Raw genomic sequence first — 23,391 nt, 5'->3', positions numbered from 1 at the left:
GCCTTGCACATAAAACAATGTAGAATACTTTGGTTAAAGAATGTGCAGATTTTAAAATCTTTTTTTTCTACTAATTTTTATGTATCAGCTGTGTTTTGTGGTGATCCTGGTACTCCAGCAGAAGGACGACTCAATGGAAAAAGTTTCACCTACAGATCTGAAGTTAGCTTTCAATGCAGACCTCCTTTCATTCTGATAGGCTCTTCAAGAAGATTCTGTCAAGCAGATGGTACCTGGAGTGGAATTCAGCCAACATGCATTGGTAATAACTACCACTAGTGCATTTTCTACTGAGAATATTCTTGGTAAACTATTACACTATCATAAATCTAACAATTAGCTATCCAAGTACAGAAAAAGTCTGTGTAATATAAAAAGAACTAGTTAAATAAGGTTATATTTTGAGTATAAAAACTCAATCATGCATGAAGTCATTTGTAAATTTACATGGTTGCTTTTCTGCTGGAAATGCAGTATGTCAATATGTGCAAGTGCATAAATTTCTTCCATTTATTTTTAGAATCTCTTGGATATGCCGAAGACTGTGGCAGATTAAAGACCAGATTTTGTCACTGGAGAGTTAAAGGCATTTTTCAGAATTGATCCTAAATCAAAGTGTTTTCAACTTTGTGAACGTGGCTTGTACATCTCTGATTTTCTGATGAACACCCAAATACTCTCAGTCTCATTGACTGTTGTTCAACAGTCAGTAGGCTTTTAGCACATTACATCAATCAGATTGACATCTTTAACTCCCACTGACATCAGAATTTGATCCCACTTGGGTTAACTTGCTAGGGAAATTTTTTTTAGTTTGATAATAAAAAAATTCTCTTTGATATCTCTAAAGAAACATATTCAGATGTAGACTGTAGGCCATTTATATATTTTGTTGTGGCTGAGATATTGGCTGTGTGAAAGAGCTGGGCACTCTGGGAAAAGGTTGTAATCATAATTATTGAAAGCAGCTTGTATTTTTAAATGAAGACATAACAGTCAACAAAATTCTTTTTTATGAATTCAAAACTTCTCTCCATAGTTTTTGCAAACCGGGCAATCATTTTACACCTATATTTTGCTACTGAGGCAAGAAGGCTTAAAAAAGCTGATTTTCAGGTCTGGTGCAAAGAATCAACTTTAAAAATGTAATAATGACATTTTTTTATATTTTATATATTATAATATGGAAGCACATGAAAAGTAGTGCATCAAAGATTTTCTTTTAGAAGTTTTTCTTTTACATCATACTTTTTATGTTATTGTAAAAGGAAAATATTAGATCATCTAACATATTTACAGATAAAATTTCTAAGTAATTTGAAGGTTAAGAGCAGTGAGAAATATCTAGAACTAGACCTTAAAATACCATGTCCTGGAAGCTTTTCTTCCTGGAAGCTTCTACCTGGAAGTTTCTAGGTAGCAATGATTTCCTAGGAATACTTTGAGAAGTCTTGCTTTGGGTTCTTCAGATGAGACCCAGCTTAAAAATTCAATTCAGCTTCATGTGTCTATTATAAGAAATAGAATTCCAGATGTTGATAATTTTTAAAAAGTTCCTGAGCTGTTCAAGCATCTCAACATCAGGACCATGTTTGCATTTTATTTTTACAGTTTAGGTCAACATTCCCCTAACTTTTGAAGTCTTTGGTAAATATCAGTTGAATTTTTATGCTCTACTGATGGTCAATATTGAAAATGGGAGTTTGCCAAAAGAGAAATGATTTATCACATTATTGTAAATGATAAGTTTAATTTTTGTTCTACAGAAAACTAAAAATGGTTACAGATGAAGTATAGTCACAAGATGTGTTTTTCATAATTCAGTGTCAGCACACAGCAGACTCGGTTGCCAAGGGAGAATCACTACAGAAAAATCCACTGGATGAAGTTCTGTGCAGTCTAACTGGTGGATATGACTGGGGAACTCCAAAGCCACCACCAGAATGTGGGCATTACAGAATGAAAAAATAGTTTCAGGCTGCTTTAAATTACTTTCATGAAACAGAACAATTAGTTTTACTCTGTTGGCATGTGCCTCTTTCATGGAGGGAATTTTAATCTCCAGCAACAACTGATGTAGTGCTCCATTAGAAAATTGTTTTCTTTGTGGCATGGAAAAAAAACCTATTAAAAAAAAAAAAAAAAGTATTTACTTGTTATCAGAAAGCAGGCTGATTATGGATTTGGGTTTTTTAGTTTGTGCAATTTTTTGGATTTCAAGAGTTTTGGTTGAGTTTTTTATTATTTTGGGTTTTGGTTTTTTTTAGAAATACTTATTATTAAGCTGTTCATTTGAAATGAAGAAAATATTTCTAAAGATTTCTGTATATAATCCAATAATGAAATATACTATGGATTCTCAGAGATTTAAAAGGATAAGATTACTAAAAATTAATGCAGTCCTAACTGTAAAGTCTGAACTATCAGAAACACCTGCAAAAATATTTTTAAATAATGACAATTTACTGAAGCAAATTACTATGATATACTTGGTAATTTAGTTGGAAATACTTGTGTAATATATAGAAAAACACACATTCAATTAAAAATTGAATTCTTGTCATCACTAGACATTGATTAAATGATTTAATCTTTGCAAACAATTTTAGAGTATTTTTCCATACCATAATATATGTGTTGTGTTTCAAATTTTGTATTAGATCCAGCTCACAATACATGTACAGACCCTGGTACTCCACATTTTGGAATACAAAATAGTTCCAGAGGTTATGAGGTAATTTTTAAATTATTATTTATTAGCTTTCTAAAATGAAAATGTATTTAATAATTATGTAAGAAATTTAATAAAAAGCATTATCTGTAATCTTAAATGTCTGATGCAAACCTTGAGAAATTTCCACCCTCTTTTTAATAAAAACTCATTCTCCATTCCAAGCTTTTTAAAAAATATTCAGCTTAAAGAAAGGACTTCTAACTCTGTAATATATCATGTGTTCAATGCTTTAGGAGACTTCAGTAGGGAGAGCTATTTATAAATTGATTACTTAATATGATATGACATAATTACCTTACATCATGGTAATAATTCTTTCATACATTGATGAATAGTCAGTAAATGCCTAACAACCAAAGACCTGTGTGATCCAAAGGCCATGTAGTCCTTGACAAAAAAGTCAGCAAGTGGCTTTACTAAATTAGAAATTGGTGTTATATTTTATTCAGTCAGAGAAGATAAAATTATTCTGCGTTGTGTCCAGGTTCTCTGTGATGAACATCCGTACTATAATTTCCAAATTCCTCACAGGTTGTTTAACGAGTGAGAGGTGGAGAAGTGACTGAGGAAATAACTGTAGATGCAATGAACAATCCACAGTCATTATATAGATCGATAAACTTTGTGTGGATGGATTTTTCAGGTATAAATATGTGTGACTGAAACTTAAAATAAGTTCTGTTTGGGCTTGCTGCTTATTTCGTAGCCCATTGCGACCAAATTAGTAGAACTGTTTTCCAAATAGTCCTTTCCATAAGTTTCTCTGGTTATTGGTAGCCTCTCTCTCCTGAAATTTTTCTGTCTTTTATTACTATGGCTGTCAGCTCTTTTCTTCACCTTCTGCTCCTGCCTAGCTCACAGATACTGAAACACTTCTCCCTGAGCCACATCTTGTGGCCTTACTCAAAGTGGTTCTGCTTCTAGAAATAGGTGCAGTTGCCTTCCTGATGTCTCATCTTGATCCTGTACTTGTCCCATTTTCTCTTCAAAAACAACTCTAATCTTTGCACCTAATTTTGTCAGGGGGTGTTTTATTTTTCCTCCCCCTTTTATCTGCCTCACAAATTGTCTTTAATAATAGAATTGTACTGGCCAATTCATTGTTCTACTGTCTCTTGTTCATGTTTGTGTACACTGATCTTCTCTTCCCACTCACCTCTAGAGGCCATAGTAAGTCTTCCTCTTGTGCATGAAATCTGTCTCCAGTATGTGTTCACTCTCAGAATGCTTTCTTGTACCACAATATGGAGACTTCTCTCTAATGGCTATGGAAGTAGATTGTTTTGGGGGTTCTTTCCTACATTAATCATGGACTTCCTGTTTGTATGACATAGCCAAGCTTGTATAAAACCCTTTTCAGCAGTCTTTGCTCATTATAGAACGGTGTGATGACAGCCAGCAGATCTTTGTAGGATTTTTCCATCTACAAGCATCCTGTCTTGCCCCATTGATTCTTTGCCTTTTGTGCTTCACTACGCTGTGACTTATGAATGCCCCCAGTGTTTTTCACCCAAGTATTATACAGAGTGTGCTGCTTTCATTTTGAATTTACCAGTAAGATGAAAAAGAAGTATGACTCTAACTACCTTGAACTTGTGTTACTTTTTGCTTGGTCTTTTGGAGCACTGAGAAAAGATTTGCATTTCATTATTACTGACAGATACCAGAACTGGCACAAGTAAGATGACTTAGACTCAAGACTAGCCACGCATTGTTAGACTCCCTACTAAAGACATGCTGTGTGTCCTTGGGAGGATACAGAGAATAATGTGTTTAAAAATAGTTAGAAAGACGTAAGTCGACAAAGCCATATAAGTAATATGACCTTTAAAAACACCAGTGATTTTCCCAACCTACATCTGGGAAAAATGTGCATTTGCTAAACATCTGTCATGATAAGCACGTTTTATGTAATTGAGAGTTATCTTCAAAAGTAACTACCTGCTATCTATACAAATTTTTAATTTCCATTGAAGTCATTCTATGACTTTTGCAGTGCAGAGCTATCTGCCTTTCTACAACTGCAAGCTCTTACTTATACACATTGATCACTACTCATTTGTAACTTGTCTGTGTGATATGTTACTTTATTAAAGTAATACAATTTCCAATAGTCAATTTTTGTGTAATTTATTTATTTATTTATGTACTTATTTATTTTTGTCAAGATTTTTTATCCAAAACAAAAGTAATGCTTTACTGATTAGCCCTGTATCATTAAATGACTTGGCCTGGAGTTACAGTCTGGTTAGTTTTGTCAGTACCATCAATTACTTTATTGTACTAGAACTGTCCACACAAACTCTCTCTCATCTCTTAAAAAAATTCTTTCTCACCTGCAATTTTTTATGTAGTTTTCATGCATTTCTATTCCCAGTTGAAATCAAAAGAACATTTTCTAGGTTATTTTACCTTTTTTTTGAGGAATGTCATATCATATTTGACCATAGGAAGGCTTTCCATGATTTCACTCTGCTAGCTGAACATCTCAAATAAAACTTAATAAATGCAGTGTAAGAAGTTTTCACCTGGAATTTTCTCTAGTGAATGCATTTATAGATAAAACAGTTCTTCATAGATTTTTTTCTTTTCACTGTAAAAAACCCCATATTTAGTCAAATCACAATGAAAAACCTTTGAAAGTGACTTTATGATCAAATTCTATCAAAATATATGCAGTGATGTACAGGAAAAAAAGGCATCTTAGGCATTTAGTTTGCTTCTCTCACACTGCAGAACTAATCAGCAGAAATGTATGAATATAATTCTTTACTATGCAAACAGCCTTCTCAATATTTTTCCGCATACTGATTTAAAAAAAGATCAAAATAAAATCAATTACTCAACCATTTCATCACATTAAAAAAAAAAAAAAAAAAGTGTAACTCTAGAAACTGTAAAAGGCAGTAATTTTTATTTTTGAAAAAAACTGTATTAACTTATTACTGTCCTGATATCTGACTACACACATGATGGACACTCCTTCTGTCTAACATTCTGCTTTGATCCTTAGGTTGGGAGCACAGTCTATTTCAGATGCAGAAAAGGTTACCATATTCAGGGATCTACCACTCGTTCCTGTCTTGCTAACCTAACTTGGAGTGGCATACAATCTGAATGCATTCGTAAGTCTGGTTTCTATTCTAACAACTTAGAACAGTGAGGAATTTTAAGAGTTACAATGTGATACATGTGGAAATTAATGACAAACTATTTGCTACAAGGATGGGAAGCTTTATTTAAAACAGATTTTTTTATGTTTATTTGTTGTTTTCTATTCAAGGACCAAAGATGCATTTGAAGTATTAATCTGAAGATTTTTCAGATTTTTTTTAAATGAAGTTCACAATAATTCTATCAGTTTTAATCAAAAAAATCTCTTCTAGTTAACCTACTGCATTAGCTAGAATTAAGCTAGAATTTCTTTTGCGTGTGTAGTTGATTAATAAAGAATAGAAAGTGACCTGAAATATGCATGGAACTATTTTCTTGCCAAGTATTTTGTGAGTCATCAACTAGAACTCAACAAAACCCATTTATTCTGGGTTATGCATGGTTATGCAAATTACTTATAGCTCTGTGTGAGTTGGAGGACATTAAATAACTATTGTATTATAATACACTAAGCTAAAAGTAATTCCTTACAATGACCTTAAATTCTTATCCTGTTTTAAATTATATTTGGGTTGTTCTAAATGAACACCATGTGGCATAGAGAAAGAAGCATACAGAGTAACCAAATCTGTTATAGTCAATGTTCTATGACAAAACATTCTTGTGGAACCTTTATTTCAATTGAAAGTCATTTATTTATCCCAGTAGCCACTCTAATTTTCAGTACACAGAGTGGAAGTGATGCTTGAAGCTGTGACAGTACAATAATTCACAGGACCAATCATTGCACCATGTACAATGGCATGTATTTCTCCTCATTTTAACTGTTTTCTGATCCCTAGTGTGATTTCATTTCGGTTTATTCTTTAAAAATACGAGATAGTATCATTTCCATCCCACAATAATATAACTATACACTCTGAGTGTTGCTTTTACAAATAACATAGCTACTTGACAGTGCTAAAAGCTATCCAGAGTTGTCATGCATTTATTTCAAATTGGATACTCTAAGTCTTACCCCTACGTCTTCTAACTGTAAAAACCCCTTTGCAGCTCATGCTTGCAGGCAGCCAGAAACACCGGCACATGTAGATGTGAAAGCAATAGATCTTCCTACTTTAGGGTATACTTTGGTGTATACCTGTCAGCCAGGATTTTTTCTTGCTGGTGGATCAGAGCATCGGACGTGTAAACCAGATATGAAATGGACAGGAAAATCACCTATTTGTAAAAGTAAGTCATTACTGAAGTGGTTTGTTGGATCCTACTGGGTTTGAATTAATTTTCCCTGACATTTTTGTTTTATCTAGTAGTATTAATTTTTTCCACTTACTATTTAATGACACTCATGGAACAATAGCTTTTATTTTATGAAAGAAACGGTGAAGAAATCAAAGTGAACATAACATCTAGAATACATGCAGGAAGAAAAGAGGATATACATGTGCAAGTGCACACACACACATACATATGTTTACCCTTAACAACAGCAAACAAAACCTAAACAATATAAAGTACTACTTCTAACTGCATTTATCTTTATGTCACAGTTTTAAATAGTATTTCAATGTGTTCAGTGCTTAATGTATGATTTTCTATAAGAACAAGAAAAGTTATTTAATATCCTAGCTTTTAGATTCATGCAGGTATGCTTTCAGTCTAAGGATATCTTACAAAATAAAAATGAACAATAAAATAAGAAAAAAATATCTCTGCAATATAATCCACTTTTATATCACTGTAACTTTCACATAGTTTTCTAGAGTAAATCTAAGTATATCATTATAAGGTCTGAATTTGCTCTTCACAGTCAAATCAACATGGCTGTTAGTTCTCAATTCAGAAAAATAAAATTATATTTAGAATATGAATAGAGGAAAATAGATGGGAAAGTTTTTTTCTGGTATGATTTTTAATTTTAATATATCAAAGTGTGCTGAATAGTTTTGATGTTTGAGCAATTTTTTTTTTTCTTTATGGTAAGGGCAGACTTCTTTGATGCAGCATTGTCATATGATCTATATGTCAGAATTTATCTTTATTCTGTGTCTCTAAAGGATGATTTTTCATTGATACAGTATAGTTAATAATTTGAGATAAATGATCTTTTGTTTGGGTTTCTTTGATGTTTTATTTATTGAAGATAAAATGCAGTAAATATTTCTGTAAGACTGGGTTACGGTCTTTAGGTATAATTCTCATTGAGTGTCCTACACTTTTTGTGCTTTCTTAACACTTGATCATTCTAATTAGTGAGCTCCTAAAGAGAAAAAAAGCCCCAATATGCAAGACCAAACCTTCCAATGGGACACTATCCTTTCTGATGTGCCAAATGATGAGTCCAGAACTTGATCGGTATCAATGGACATAACTTTCCTGAGTGTACCAGGAATGCAGCAAATTACACCTTTTTAATTCACAAGTTCTGACCCTTTCCCATGATATCGGATCCTGTTATATAAATCAAGCTATCTGGCTGTTGCTGGTTTGTGTCATAAATGTATCAGTCTTTTTTAACATATTTTTTCCTATATATATTATTATTCATAATTAGATATAGTATTTGTCCCCCCTATAAGGCTCTCTTTTATAGCACTGGGACTGATATAAACATTTTAGCCCTAAATGTACGAAATACTTTTCTAGACAGACAACTTTCCACAAGAAAAATGTTGCTTACCTAAATTATTTTCTGATATTTTTGTGCAAGAGGATAGATTTAAACATGTAAAGTATTCAAGACATTTGTTTTAAAAGTGATTCTATTGGATAAAAGATGATTGCATCCAACAGGTATTGTTTTAACATTCTATTTAAAAAAACAAACAAACAAAAAAAACCCCACAAAAATATGTTCATGAAAATGATAATTTGTTTTTTTACTTGTAGGTAAAGGAGTGAGAGAAGTTAATGAAACAATTACTAAAACTCCAGGTTTGTATACAAGAAGAGCTTTAGATCTAAATAAATAAAATTGATTTACACCTAAGATTGTTATGGATAACAAAACTATTTCCAATACTTTAGTGAAGTATTTGTTATTAATTTCCAAGGAATATAAATGTTAAGGTCTTTCATAATAACAAATGACATGTGAAACCTAGTCTATGAAATTCTTTCACAAAGAACATTTGTTAAATTTCTATAGTGCCAATTTTGTGAATTGCATAAAATATCTTCTCTAACAGACAAAAGAAATTTATATACACAGACTTCAGATTTGGTGTAGTTTTATATCAGAGAGATTGCTATAATGGAGAGCCTTATAATGAGTGTATACTATAATTACAGGGATTAGGTTCAGTCCAAGTTCTGCCCTTTACAGTGCAAGTGTTGTAAGAAGTATGAAAAACCCCAACCCAAAACCAGTTTTGGAAATATTCCTGGCCATCATTTCACAGAAACTCTCCATGTACTCCAAAACAGGGTTTCCAGAACAGTGTAGACCAGCAGGCATGTGACAAGGCAGGCATACATTACTGTTACAGGTCATGAACACGTATGCAGTTGACCTGTTCTTCCTGCCATTGACAAAATAGACAAATTCATCTCAAAAGTCCTCATTCAGAAAATGACAGTCCTATTTTTTTTTTTTAAATTACTTATTTAACAATAAGCAGAGTTGTCACCAAATAAATGAGCTTATAGTTCTATATTTTGAGTTTTAGCAAAGCTGCAGGGAAAATAAGATTAATGGTTCACACTCATGGCAGTTCACAGAAGGACTCTCTGTAGAGCAGATGGGATAAAAAGGTATTTCTGCTAATAATTAATCTTCCTGGAGAGTTTATTAGTGATAGTGTCAGGTGAATCCATAAATGAGTTTTTCTGAAATGCATTACTTCTAGAGACTCACAATAAAGCAGGCTATAGTGTTCATTCATTATAATGAATATACAGTCTTCATTTATTGGAGGCTTCACCTCACCAAACACCTAAGGTATACATTAATCTGCTACTGCACAGGTTTTGAAGTTTCAATGCCAAATTAAAATGTAGACCTAGTTTCTAAAGAAATTCACTATACAGAGTGTCAGTGTCAATTCACACAGTATCCTGTCTGTCCTTTATAAGTAGTTTTGATAAGTACTATTTAAAAGCTATTAAAAAAAATTAAATGCTGTGATTGAAAGTGCCAATAATAGTAAACAGAAAAGTTAAACAAATGACAGTAATTTAGAGAATTTTAAGTGGTTTTCAAAAAACAACTCTGCACTAAACTCTGTGTTTTAAAATTATTAATTCTCTTTGTTGTAGAACATTATGTATTTTGAAATGTTTTCTTTATATTGTTATCTTATTTTTGATACTATTTGATTGGCTGCTATCTATATTTTGAACAGAAGTAAGCTAATACTGGTAAGCAATATTTTCCAGTACAGAATAGATTCGTGCTGATTTTTCACCTTTAGACAACTGAACGTAAGTTATATTTATTGGTTTAGGGTTTTTTTTTGGCAGAGTTGATGTCTTCATAAGCAATAGTAAACAATTTCAAGTGACTGATGTATAAGTTTCAACTAAAGAATTCTTACAATATCCATGTGAGAATTAAGAGCTATATTACTCTTTTTGGTTTCTATAATTCTCACTGCTTTGTATAGTATTCACAAAAATTGTTAGGAAGCTGTTTTAATGAGTAGCCATGGATTTTCCCCATTGTCATGTTCTGAGAACAATCAGTGCAGTCAGTGCAGTACTGGAATACTAATAGCCAGCTCATTTTTCTCATTTTGCATTTGCCCACAGGGGTTGAGGAAAGGCGGGGACCTTGTAAGGGTTCAGCACAATCATCTCAGAGCCTCTCCAAAGCAACATCCCTGGGGACTGCAGCACTTGCTTTTTAACATTTTAAAAAAACATGACTGTAGAAGCATTAATATATTTTATTCCCCCTACTGATTCTGTTCATCTGCAAGTGCAAACTCTGTAAATACTGAGTCAGTGGTACTATTTTGCAAAATTTAAGAGCTACTATTGATAGAGTTGTTAGACAAACTATGCACTGAAGATGCTGGAACGTGGTGAAAGTAGGGAGTCCTTTATAAAAGCCTTACATAGTACCTCTCTGGTTCATACCACTAATGCTAGATGTTCACTCTCATGGGAATATGTCAGACGCACAATTTTGATTAAAAACTTAGATGAATAAAAATAATTGTAATATTTATTTTTAGAATACCAAGTTTCAAATTTAGCTATGTCACTATAGTAGCAAAAAATGAGAAATAAATAGGAAAAATAGTCTGAAAGACTCTTTACAGAATCCATGTATTTGCAGAAATTATACAAATTCTAAGGACTGTGACATACCAATTGAAATGTAATGCTTCAGATTTCTGGTAGTAAGTTGAGGTAACCTTGTGTAAAGCCCCCCCTTTTACTTTGACTTTGGAAGTGCAACAAATCAAAGCTGTTTTTTCAAAGCCATTTAAAAGGTCTCTGCTCATTTGGAATCCAGTGATAGAACCAATAACATGTTAATGATGTTTTCAAATCATTCCACAGTGAGCTTGAACATTTGCTTGTTCACAACTTAAAGGCAAAAGATATGGAAGAAGTTATTTATCTTTTAGCCACCAGCTAATTAGCCCTCTGATTTTCAGATGTATTGTATGTCCTGTATTTTTGTCCTGGTTTTCTTTTTTGATTAATTTTTGCATTAAGTTATTAGGCAGACAAGGAAATATCCATGGGATTTTTTTTAAATGGTTGCAGAGAATACCTGCACTGATAAATTTCCTTCTGTAAAGACAGCTGCCTTTATATGTCCTCAGAGTTTGACAAAATAAAAAAAAAAAAAAAAATCCAATTATTTAATTTAAGATTTTAATTAGAAGAGTGTGAAACACTTCTGTCAGTCTTGAGCTATTTAGAAAGTATCAATTGTAGTGGTCATGGATAGTGAGGTTGAATTTTAATACTTGCTAGGGCTGTCATTTTGTCAAGATATAATGTGGTTAGCTAAACAATTTAAAATACGTCTAATATCTAAATATTTTTTTTTCTGTGTAGAGGAAAGATATTAGTCACATAAAATAAATAATCCAAATACATATATTTCTTCCAATAATTCATGCTTCATTTTGTAGGATTTTTTACTTCAGATAGTTTAAACTGCAGTTGCTGAAAAATGGCAGTTAATCCTAAATAAATAAAAAAAAGTTTAATTCTTTGAAAGTTTCACTGTTCATAAGTGCAGTAATATTGTATATAAGAAAAGCTTTGAAGTCTAAAAATGACTCATAAAACTGTACCGGAAATTCAGTCAATTCAGTTGAATATTCAGTTGATATTCAGCTGAAAATCTCACACAGTGCTGTTTCAATAGATCCACGAAACAAAAGGTATGGCCTAAGACAGTGTTTCCTTCCAGGAATCTCTGGTTTCAGAATAATATTATATTTATTTTCCTCGTACCTTAAAGGTACAGGGCTTTAGGGGAAGAGTCCATTATTTTTCATAGTCTTGAGGACATTCACTGAATCACACAAGCTATAAAGTGTGGGGTTATTTGAGAACATATACCATGATGGACAGGTGTAGTATATTATAGGCACTCATGTGGAAAGGTTATTAGATATATTTTCTGTATTGTTGTTAAAATTTTTACTATAATACCTCCTTAGAACAGTGGTTTGATTGTCTAAAAAAAAATTACAAGCATAAGTATGCCTAGAAAGATTGTTGTTACATTGTAGTTTACTTCTTTCTTTGTTTCTCCTTCCCCCTTTTATTTAGTTCCTTCGGATGTGTTTTTTATAAATTCACTGTGGAAAGGGTTTTATGAATATTTAGGAAAAAGACAGCCTGCTACTCTCACTATTGATTGGTTCAATACTACAAGCAGCAAAGTGAATGCCACATTCATTGAGGCATCCAACATACATCTCAAACTATCAGGTAGGTTTGGAATTTGGGGTTAAAGAAGTTCTTCTTTTAATTTTATTTTTTCTTAATCTGTTCAATTTTGATACATTTTCATTCAAATGGAAAATGAAACAAAAACTATATTTTTGCTAAAAAAAAATATCTTTTGCAAAAGGAAAGGTTTTAACAAAATGGTCTGCATGGACTTCTGTCAATTCATATGCAGTCACCCATCTATGTAAGCCATTATATTTCAAATAGATATTGAGGTAGAGTTTATTCATCTCAGACTGTTGGATAGCATTGGTGTGTTGAAATCACAGGAAATACTGAAGTGGCAGACAAAGTATAGGCATATTAAAATATAGGCATGTTAAGAATTGTACCATTGGAAAGATCAATTAATAAGTAGTGATTAATATCTACCTTAGAACAATGTGTTAATGGCATAGTATAAAATAGGCACAGATAATTAAATAACATCGTAGATTATGCATACGTTATAATCAACATCATGCATTCCTTTCTGTAAATCTGTGAAGTTCAGATTTAGCCTCTCATCACAGTTGTATTGAAAAGGGCTTTATCAGCTATCACTATCTTTTAAGGTCAAGAGTTCAGAGAGAACTGCAGTAGTTGATTGCAAAATAGGAATTTTCTTTCACCTCACTACTAATATCTACTGTAGCAATATACTGGTGTGATATCAGTAAAATCTATTTATTTCCAGGTCAAGGAAATTCCAGTGAAGGAATTCTACCTATATTCAGAATTATTGAAATGCTCTATAAAAAGACAACTGTTCTTCTCCTATTATGTGTAAAATTAAACAATACAAAGCTATCTTTACATACTTTTATCAAGTATGATGAGGCAAAGGAAGAGTTAAATAAGATCCAGCCATTACAGTACTTTAAATGTTGAGGTTTTCCATATTACGAAATTAGAGAGTGTTTTCTATGACCTCTTTTAGGTCTAAAGCAATATACTTAGGTTTGAAGGAATGTTTGAGCAAACTGGTTGAGAACTTGTTTAAAAGGTATGTCTTGCCTCCTTCATTTTAATAGGTGTTTACAAGAAGGAAGAAGCCCATTTGCTCTTGAAAGCTTTTCAGATTAAAGGACCAAGTGACATTTTTGTAAGCAAGTATGAAAACGACAACTGGGCATTAGATGGTTATGTAAGTATCCAGGTTGCCGTGGATAACGATGGCTGAGATTAAATTCTGAATTAATTTGTGACTATCTATGTAACTGTATCCATTTTTTTGTATTACAAATATGTAATCCAGCACTCTGGATGTCAGTGTAGAGATTGGATTACCTTTTTTCTTTCAAAAATACCTACACAAACGTCTATCTGCTGTACTCTGATTAGAATTTTTAGTTTATGAAAGGGAAGGAGGAGTGAATCAGCATATTTTGCCACGGTTTTGCCTTGTTTCCTTAGATGGGAGTGGCAATTTTACCTTTAGTAATATTTCATTTTTTGGTCTGGTAAATGCTTCTGTAATAAAAGTACATTTTGAACGTAAAAGCAATCTTGAAAGAAAACAGTGTTCTCTTACTTTTTGCATTTTTTCTTTCTGCCTCATGATACTTTCTATGGAAAATAGTTTTAAATCTGACAATTCAGATTTAAGGCTTCTGTGTCTGCATTCTAATTCAATTATGAATATAACATTTCAAGAATTTTAAAAGACAGCAATATACATTAGATATTATAAAATAATTCTGATGTTATTTTGAAACTTCATTTAATACCAGTGCAAATAAATAAAATATTTTAAATAACAAAAATTGTATAAGCACAGAAAATTCACTAATATTTTTAAGACTAAAAGTGAAAATCTGGGCTCCATATTATCTATTTTAAGTCAGAAAAACAAGTGGCTAAGCATTGTTATTTATTAATTTCAGAATCTTTTTTTCTGTTTCAACATATTCTAGGTTTCCTCAGGTCTTGAAAGAGGAGTTTTTACCTATCAAGGTGATATACATGGAAAAGACTTCGGAAAATTTATGCTCCAAAGACAAGGTACATGGTTTCATTGATCCACAATATGTATAATCTTTTGGGGTCCTGCAAAAATGAATTTAAATAATTACTCATCTATCTAACTGAAGTAGACATGTTTATTTTACACTACTATTACAAAACATAACCAAATATATATATTTGAAATATACAGTTCAGATCCTAATTTAACTCTGCTTAACATGTTACTGTAACAGATTTTCTAGTGTAGCAACCCAATAAGTGCAGGATGCATGTCGTGTTGCACTCGTAAAGAGAATGCTATTGGAAGCACTTTCATTTATTTTTGAAAGTACCAGGGATATCATGCAATGCAAACACATTTCCTGCTTAAATATATAAATTGTAGTCAGAACCATGTAAGAAATTGGAAGAACATAATCATCCCTAATTTTGGCAGTGTCATTTGGAGAATGACAGTTGCTGGTGGATGTTTTCAGAATTTATATGTATTTGGACAGAATTTTACTTCACTGTATAAAATAAAAAAAAATACTAAATGGTGTCTTAGGTATGTAATACAGCTATGGACTCAAGTGCTTTAGCAGCTGGTATAGGACTAGTTATTTTACTCATAAAATAATTTTATCATAAAAACTAAATCATTTACTTATGAAATATTCTCTCATAAAATATTTTTGTAAATACCAAGTTTAAGCATCTGCATTTCCTGATCCTGAAACTGCTGCAAAGTGTTCAAAGCACAGAAAAGTACTGGTCTAGGAAAAGGAGGCAGCCTAGCCAATATCTCTATGGCAGGCTATATGTACATTTTATAAATTGCCTTGGTTCCATTGGCTCCGCTGATGATGTACCCAGTGCTCTTTAGAGTTTTGTCGAATCTCTCTTGTACTTCTTTGCTCTATTAAGTACTGTAACAGCAGTTATGCTAAGGGTTTACCTGTCTTGGCCATCTCTCAAATTGCTAAATATGTTTAGTGACTAGGGGCAGAAACCCAGCTCTTCAGAGTCACAGACTAAAAACTGCCAGCTACCTAAAACAAAAGTTTGATTCTATGTGAAATTGATAACTCATGGCAGTAAATGAAAAATAAGCAGAAAGTTAAACAGTTACAGAAGTCTTCTGTGGATGTATTCTACAGTAGTGGAAAACATTGTCCATATCACCCTTGAGAGCTGTAATATAAGAGATCAGTTTGTATAAGGCTATTAAGGAGCCAGAGTATCCAAGTTAATCCTGCAGTCCTGGACTGAGGACCTCCCATCTTCAGCTTTGACATCTTGATTCTTTATTTGACATCTTTATTATGCTAATGCAGATACCATCTCTTTTTCAAGATTTCTAAATAGACACTGATTTTATATAAATTGCTTATTCTGTATTGAATAAACAACAACTAAAAGGAAGCAGCAAATTTCCATCCAATACTGGGCATATTTGTCAATATCCTCTTATATTCAGAGGTAATTTGCATTGCTTTTAAATCTATTTTGTTAATGGATATTCTGCAAAGACAATCTCACATATCCTCTGTTGAAGACTTAACATATTTCTGGTTTTTAAGTATTTTAAATTATTTGATGCCTTTACAGTAAGACAAAAATATACATAAACTGGTGCAGACATAAAGCAATATGAAATCTTCATCTACAACCAAACCTCAAAGATAGTATTTATGGGGAACTACTTAAGTGGGAAAGACCAATGTATTTGATGAATAATTTTCTATCACACAATACTAGGAAAAGACTAGTCTCAGTGGGCATCACAGAATCACAGAATATCCTGAGAGGGAAGTGACTGACAAGGAAAATCATGTCCAGCTCTTAAATGAATGACTCATACAGCAATCAAAGCCACAATTATTAGAACAGTGCTCAAGCAACTGAGTATGCTCAGTCTTGGAACTTAATGACATGAAAATAGAAAGAAGTTTTCTTTCTTAGTACTTTTTATCCTCTCTCAGAAGCAATTTTGATTGTAGCCTTAGAAAACAACCCAAAGGACAAAGAGTTTTGTTGTAAGTCTTTTTAGAGGACTAGAACTGTACCTGAGCCTTATTAAGAGTGACATAATAATTGTGACACCAGATTATTTAACCTCTTTTAACAAGTAATCAGTAATTTCTGAGGGCTTTTTGTCTGTTAGGTTATAGCAACTTGGTTTCTAAAGGCTGTGAGTCTATGGCTAAATTCAGTTTCATCAGCTGTTGAGTGCCTATGCCTCAAAACTAAACTTCTAGAAGATGTTTATCCTAAAATCTTCTTCATTCTAGTCTGGACACTTCCTTTAAAATTGTATGGAAAAGTGGGTTTGTGAGAAGACAAACCTTCACAAAATTATTATTTTCCTGTATTTATTTTCTCTGGAGAAATACAATGACCCACTTTTTTTCTTTTTTTTTCTTTCCTCAAAGTACTTTTTGACTTGTCTAGGTTGACATAACTTATTAAGAAAAAATGAAATATGCATAATTAATTTGCATCTATGTTATATTAGATCAATGGCTGTGGAATACACATCCATTACTGGAAATTAATCAGCTCATAAAAGTGTTGAATATCACGAGATATGTGAATTTTAAATTTTGTTCTATAAATCATCCTTCCTCTCCAGATCACTTCACACAACTTCCATTACTCACAAGGAAACTCTACATCTAAACGGGGTACTGAAAGCTCCATTGTACAGAGCTGTTGTGTGTTAGCTAAAGCACAAACAGACATCTGGAGTAATGGGCTATGAAACTGTATGGTAACACATGTCTACCCCCTGTGAGGCACCGACCCAGAGTCTTTGCTGTCCAGGAGGTTCAGTCAGGTGAAGAAGTTCTAAACTATGTTGTTCCTTGGAAGCTGCTGATTTGCTTTGTATTGGTATTTTTTTCTCTTCAATCCTTGACCTGCAAACCATTATTGTCTCAGAAATTACTCTGTGGCATGTAATTCTGCTTTTCTAAATCTTGCATGGATTTTGCTGTCACACTTTCTCTGACTTGAACAGCATTTCTCTTAGTAAAACTGAGCCATGCTGTACAGATGCCAGTCAACTGAAACTCCGAGCTACGAGGCAAAAGAGAACTATATGATAGATCCAAACAATGATAAAAAAATGTTCTTAGTCACATAATCATGGAATGGCTTGGGTCAGAAGGGCAGGGTTGCCACCATGAGATCAGGTTGCACAGTATTTTCTTTAAAAAAGTATGATTTTCTATTATGTAAAAATGACAATATTTTTGAATCACCTCAAGAAGTACACAGCTTTTACATTAATGAATTCACTATGTGTTATCAAAATTTGAATTCACCTGACTGCTGCTGTTTTAGCAGCTAAAGCCCTGTTATTATGTAAACTGTTAAAAAAAAACCCCAAAAACATAATCTTACTGAATACCCCTCCATTAAACATGTTTCCCAGGACAAAGTATGGCTATTTTAATGAAAAGTAAATCACATTACCTTTTGCATACATTTTGTGTGGGTGTTTATGTGTATATTTAAGAATTTCCACTTTTCTGTTTTCAGATGCAATCAATCACTACATTTATTTGGGCAGTACAATATGCTTTCCATTTTTTATCATGATAATGCTGTCGGAAGAATAACACAATTCACACTATGTTTAATCACAAACAGCTCTGAAAATTATTATAATAAGTAGACCAGACCATGTTGAAGTTATACTGACTCTCCTACATGAGTAAAATTTAGATTATGCAAAACTTCAGTGAAGTGTCTTTTCCCAATGAAAAGCACATGCAATGCAGTCTGAACCTGGTCAAATCCAGATTGAAACTCTCCAATTAAATATTGTAAACCAACTAAAACCGTCAAGTTTTGTTTCCTTAAGTGTGGTATTTAAAAAACTGTAGAGATACAGAATATGTGATTACCTCCACTAGAAGTTTTGTGTAGAGTATTAAATTAATCAGTTATCCAACATAGATAACTTAAAAGAAACTCTTTATGTGTAAATTTGTGCCTGTTTTTAAATCTTGAGCAACGCAAAACTTTTTTAAAAGTAACTAAATAAACCAGAGAGTTTATACTAAGAATTGTTTATTGTGAATTTTATATTTTTTCTGCTACTTGTACTTTAAAATGCATCTATCATATGTGGCATGATAAAAGCTTTGAGATGTAAGTTAAGACTTCATTGATCACACATATTTCTATTTTGAAATTTCTATAAGATTCTGAATATTAATTCCAGATTTTTTGTTGATGTAAGTTGACTTCAAAGAATTTGTTCATTACCATATTTTTGATTAATTACTCCAAATAATTGGAAAAACAGCTGGAGACTGTGGTGGTAAAGGATGAAAAAAGTGATAGCTGAATGTGATTTTTTTTTGGCTTTTATTTTAGAGTCTGTCATTTCTTCTAACCAATAAAAAGCATTTAAATCACAACTTCTAAAATGTCTATTAACTGTTGGAACTACCCTAGTCTGTCTGTCTTCAATTTAGATAAGTTGAAGAATGTCCAGTACATATACAATGCAGTACAAATACATAAGTTTATGCCAAGTTTATTTCCACAGTTTGACAAGTGCTGGATTACTAAATCCCAAATATTTTTATAAAATGGTTGTATTCTAAAATGGTTCAATGTTAAGAGTAGTGTGATAAAGCTCGTAACATGATCCCAACTACCACAATAATAGGTTTATTAATTTGAAAAGGTTTTCCTTCACCAGTTCTGCAGAGAAATATTTAAAAAAATCTAAAACATGACAGAAGATTAGGTGAAAAAGACTATAATGCAATATTTTGTCATATTTTAAGTGATCAAATGTGGCAATACTGAAATTCCTAGCAAGGTTGACTTCACTTTAAAGGCATCTTAGTTACTTCCTAAAATTCAATACATTTCTTTAAATGTGCAAAAGGCATTTTAATATTGACAGTTGAAACATCTACGGTTTAAAGATATCTCACAGAAAAAAAAACCAACAAACATCTCATTTGTCTTTTGCATTGAGCTTGAACAGTAAGAAATCACAAACATAAAATGGTTTGTGTTGGAAGAGACCTTAAAGATGATCTAGTTCTAAACACCCAGCTGTGGGCAAGGATACTATTCACTATATTGCCAGTGTCCCATCCAATCTGACCTTGGACATTTCCTGGGGTCATAGGAGAATTATTACTTTTTTCTCAGTTTTTTTGTTTTCTCACTTGTTTGAATTTATTTAGATGTTTTAGTAGACTGGTGAAGTTATCATAGTGGCCATGTCTCTGCTGTACAACTGGTTTGCACTAGAGTCCTAAAAAGACTGATTGATATTGTTGCTATGAATGAGGGAGTTGTGGTGTTTGAAACTCTCTGTACTGGTGGTTTGGAGCATTTCTGAGAGGTAAACAGCAGTGTCTCCTATTTCTTCACTCTCAACAGCAATAATACCCCAAAACGTCAAGCTCAGCTATCTGTCCAAGCCTGATCCTCTCTGTACATTCCCTCTGCCCTGGTCTTTCCTTCTTGAATGTGATCTATATTGTTTTCTGAAGAGCTGTGAGTTCAAACTGGCAACTTGGATTTGGATCTCAAAAAAAAATCTTTTTCTATAAAATATTCTGTATTTTTCATCATAAAATTGTCATTCATCCTTCACAACTTGAATTACCAAGGCGGTCAACTATTTAACAATTTAGTGACGTGTCTATACTGATGAGAAAATATGTTCTGCAAAATACTTTACAGTCTGGGTTATCTGCCTGTCCACAACAGGAGCTGAGTGGGGCTGTGCCACAGGCCACTGCTTTTGCATTCTCTGCACTGCTCTTTCCCAGGGCAAACACAGCTGCTGGAGGGGCTGGACATGGGTGCAGCCTAGGGAGGGTACTGAGCCGAGCAGAACCACCGTGGTTTATCCTCAGTTTTTCCTTCCTTGCTCTTGTTTGTTCTGATCTTGAATTGCTTTTTGTTTCCAAACTGAATATTAAGACTGCTGGAATGCAGTGCTTTTGAAGAATTAATTTAATGTAGAATTTTGTAGAATTAATTTGTTTTTCAGAAGTTATATGGGTTAACTTTATTAAATGGACTTGTGAGTCAGTGTATTTAATAGTTATTTTACTTGTTGAATAATATTTTCAAATAATTTTGATAGTTATCAGTATATCATGAAGTGTTATTAACAATATTTATACTATGATTCTGCATGCTATTTATTTCAAGTTTTTAAATAGAATTATTTTATCAAGACACCATCTTGTTTAACTCTTGAATAAAAGGAACATAATTAGCTAGATAACATGGGAATTTTATTTCTCCCCATAGATAACGTGAAAATTTTATTTCTGCCCCCTTTGTTTTATTTCAGGTCCTTTAAGTGCAGACACAGACCTTTCAAATCACTATTATGGTACAAACAGCAGTTCAGTTGCAGCTGCCATCCTGGTACCATTCTTTGCTCTAATATTATCAGGGTTTGCATTTTACCTCTACAAACACAGGTATTGTAAATGTTATTTATTCAATAATTTAATAAGCTTTTTTGTTTGATTTTGATAGGTAACTAGAGAATACAGTGCTAAAATCTTTTAAGAATATTTTTGCTCTAGAAAGACAAGTATTTCTAGGTATTCCCATGGAGGAATTCATTGCAGGGCAGTTCTTAATGGTGTACATTTTGAAAAATGAGTTCCTCTGTTAAGGAGCAAAGACCTATCAAACTTCTTGGTTCGTTAGTTTGAATCAGATTGAAATCTGAGGTCACATGTTCTATTTTTTAATTTCAATGCTTTATTAAATTGAATGTATGCTGCTTCTTTCTAAAAGCTTATTAATATTAATTATACGAGCTGAAAAATCCATAAATCCCATGAGGGAACAGCCCATAATGTGACTACTTACAATATGTGCTGAGTCAGCTAGTGACTACTGTAAGAATTGACACCACTTCAGGTCATATGAAACTTTTATTATGTCACTAGGTAATACAATAAATCCAACAATATTGTCTTTGAAGGATGATATCTATGTATCTTCTGAAAATTTGTTTATTCTGAGAAATATTTGCAAAATAGTATTTAACAGGAACATGCTTTTTAAACTTTTGTTCTATAATCATGATACCAAGAGTATTTTGTGATTGCAAGAAATCACAAAGACAATCTGAGGTCCACCAATGCTCTACAATGCAGTAGACTGTCTGCCTACCTCAGCATTAGATGATTTGGGAAAAACAAATTGCCTGGGGGCAATTGAAACTTGGGAACTCCATTTAAAATGATCCATATCCTAAAATATAGTATAGTCTTTTGTTGACAAAAACTACTCAGGAAGAGCTGTCAACTATATCTTCAAAGCTGATATTGTAAGATACCTTTCTGATGCCTACAGGTCTACATTTTCAGACAGCTCCTGTTCTGCAGTGGTGGGGGGAGCTTTAAGAGCATTGTGAATGCACAGGCATTTGGATCTGGAGAAGAGATTAAATGAAAAGGGAAGAGAAAAGAGAGGCAAACTCATAAAAAAAATTATATTGTGACATTGGGGTACATTTTGTAGTTTATCCTATGAAATTTTTAATGCCCTATATGAGAAGTAGAAATACATATGTATTTAAGAGAGATAAAACTCATTATTTAGACAAGCAGCTATAATCCCTCTTTTAATGATCTCGCTGTGCAGCATTGCAGTTCTGCCTAATTTAAATGCATTATATTTGAGACAGGAAGTGTTTCTGATAATTTAATATTTCAAAGAATATTTTTCCTTTTCTTCTACTTTCAATGAATTACTTCCACTAAACTGCAGGTTTTAGAGGTGATACCGTTGTCATATTGCCATCAAAAACTAACAATTTGATTAGTGAGGTAAACTAATTTTAGGTCAAACTTTATTCTTTTCAAAAGAAAGGATGTTCCAATGGAAAGAGAACAGGATCTGTAAGTTTTGAAGGCCTTTTCTTGAAATTACATTAATTATGAGAATAACAACATGAAATTTTCTAAATGATGCAATGGTAGCTATTTCTCTAGAGGCTCTCTGTAATAGAGAATTTGAAGGTCTTAGGGTACAATTTTATGGATGTTTCTGTTGTGCCTATCTCACACTAACATCATCTAATTAGGATCAGGGCTGTTAAATCTCTTTCACACAGTTGTACCTTTTATCTGGCTGACAGGGATGACTTCAGGAATGATGACTGCATCCCAATCTTTCTGAGAAAAAAATAAAATATATTTAATTACTTTTGCTTAGGAAAGCTCCTAGTTAATTTCTAAGATTGTTCAGTAGTTATAAAATTAAAATAGGTAGAAAAAAACATGTTTATTTGAAACAGAATTATTTACATATTGTCAATTTCATTAGTGATATCTTTCACTGATAGCCTTCCCTATCTGCTATCCAAAACAGAATAATTTTACAAGAATTGTACTTTCAGGAACCCTTTTCTTAAGGGTCATATATATTATATAATGAGATTTTACTTTTTTTTTACATTTATTAAGCAACAAACACTTATATTTTGCACTCTTTTGTCTTCTTTCTTGCCTTATTACAATTATATGTATAAAAAAATATACTGAACTTCCTTATTATATTTCTTTAGATATTTCTAGATACTAAGATATTTAAGTTTAAAACAGTAAAATATGATATCATAGGATATCACTTTACTAGATATATCAGAAAATCTGCACAATTCTGGTTTGTTTTTC

At 32.5% G+C, this 23,391-nt stretch overlaps 1 protein-coding gene across 1 annotated transcript in view; it reads left to right on the top strand.

Annotated features, from left to right (window-relative positions):
* CSMD1 (CUB and Sushi multiple domains 1) overlaps positions 1 to 23,391 on the top strand; it is a 1,087,660-nt gene that overhangs the window by 1,063,698 nt on the left and 571 nt on the right. Inside the window, exons 61-69 of the mRNA XM_058836707.1 lie at positions 89 to 262; positions 2,661 to 2,734; positions 5,748 to 5,859; positions 6,902 to 7,081; positions 8,738 to 8,782; positions 12,590 to 12,751; positions 13,786 to 13,898; positions 14,668 to 14,755; positions 21,045 to 21,177. Of these exons, the coding sequence (XP_058692690.1) occupies positions 89 to 262; positions 2,661 to 2,734; positions 5,748 to 5,859; positions 6,902 to 7,081; positions 8,738 to 8,782; positions 12,590 to 12,751; positions 13,786 to 13,898; positions 14,668 to 14,755; positions 21,045 to 21,177 (1,081 nt within the window). The remainder of the gene's footprint in view (positions 1 to 88; positions 263 to 2,660; positions 2,735 to 5,747; positions 5,860 to 6,901; positions 7,082 to 8,737; positions 8,783 to 12,589; positions 12,752 to 13,785; positions 13,899 to 14,667; positions 14,756 to 21,044; positions 21,178 to 23,391) is intronic.

This window comes from Poecile atricapillus, chromosome 3 (assembly GCF_030490865.1).
Source record: "Poecile atricapillus isolate bPoeAtr1 chromosome 3, bPoeAtr1.hap1, whole genome shotgun sequence".
Classification (NCBI taxonomy): domain Eukaryota; kingdom Metazoa; phylum Chordata; class Aves; order Passeriformes; family Paridae; genus Poecile; species Poecile atricapillus.
The sequence above is the reverse complement of the archived record's forward strand: the minus strand, read 5'-3'. Positions and strand labels throughout refer to the sequence as shown.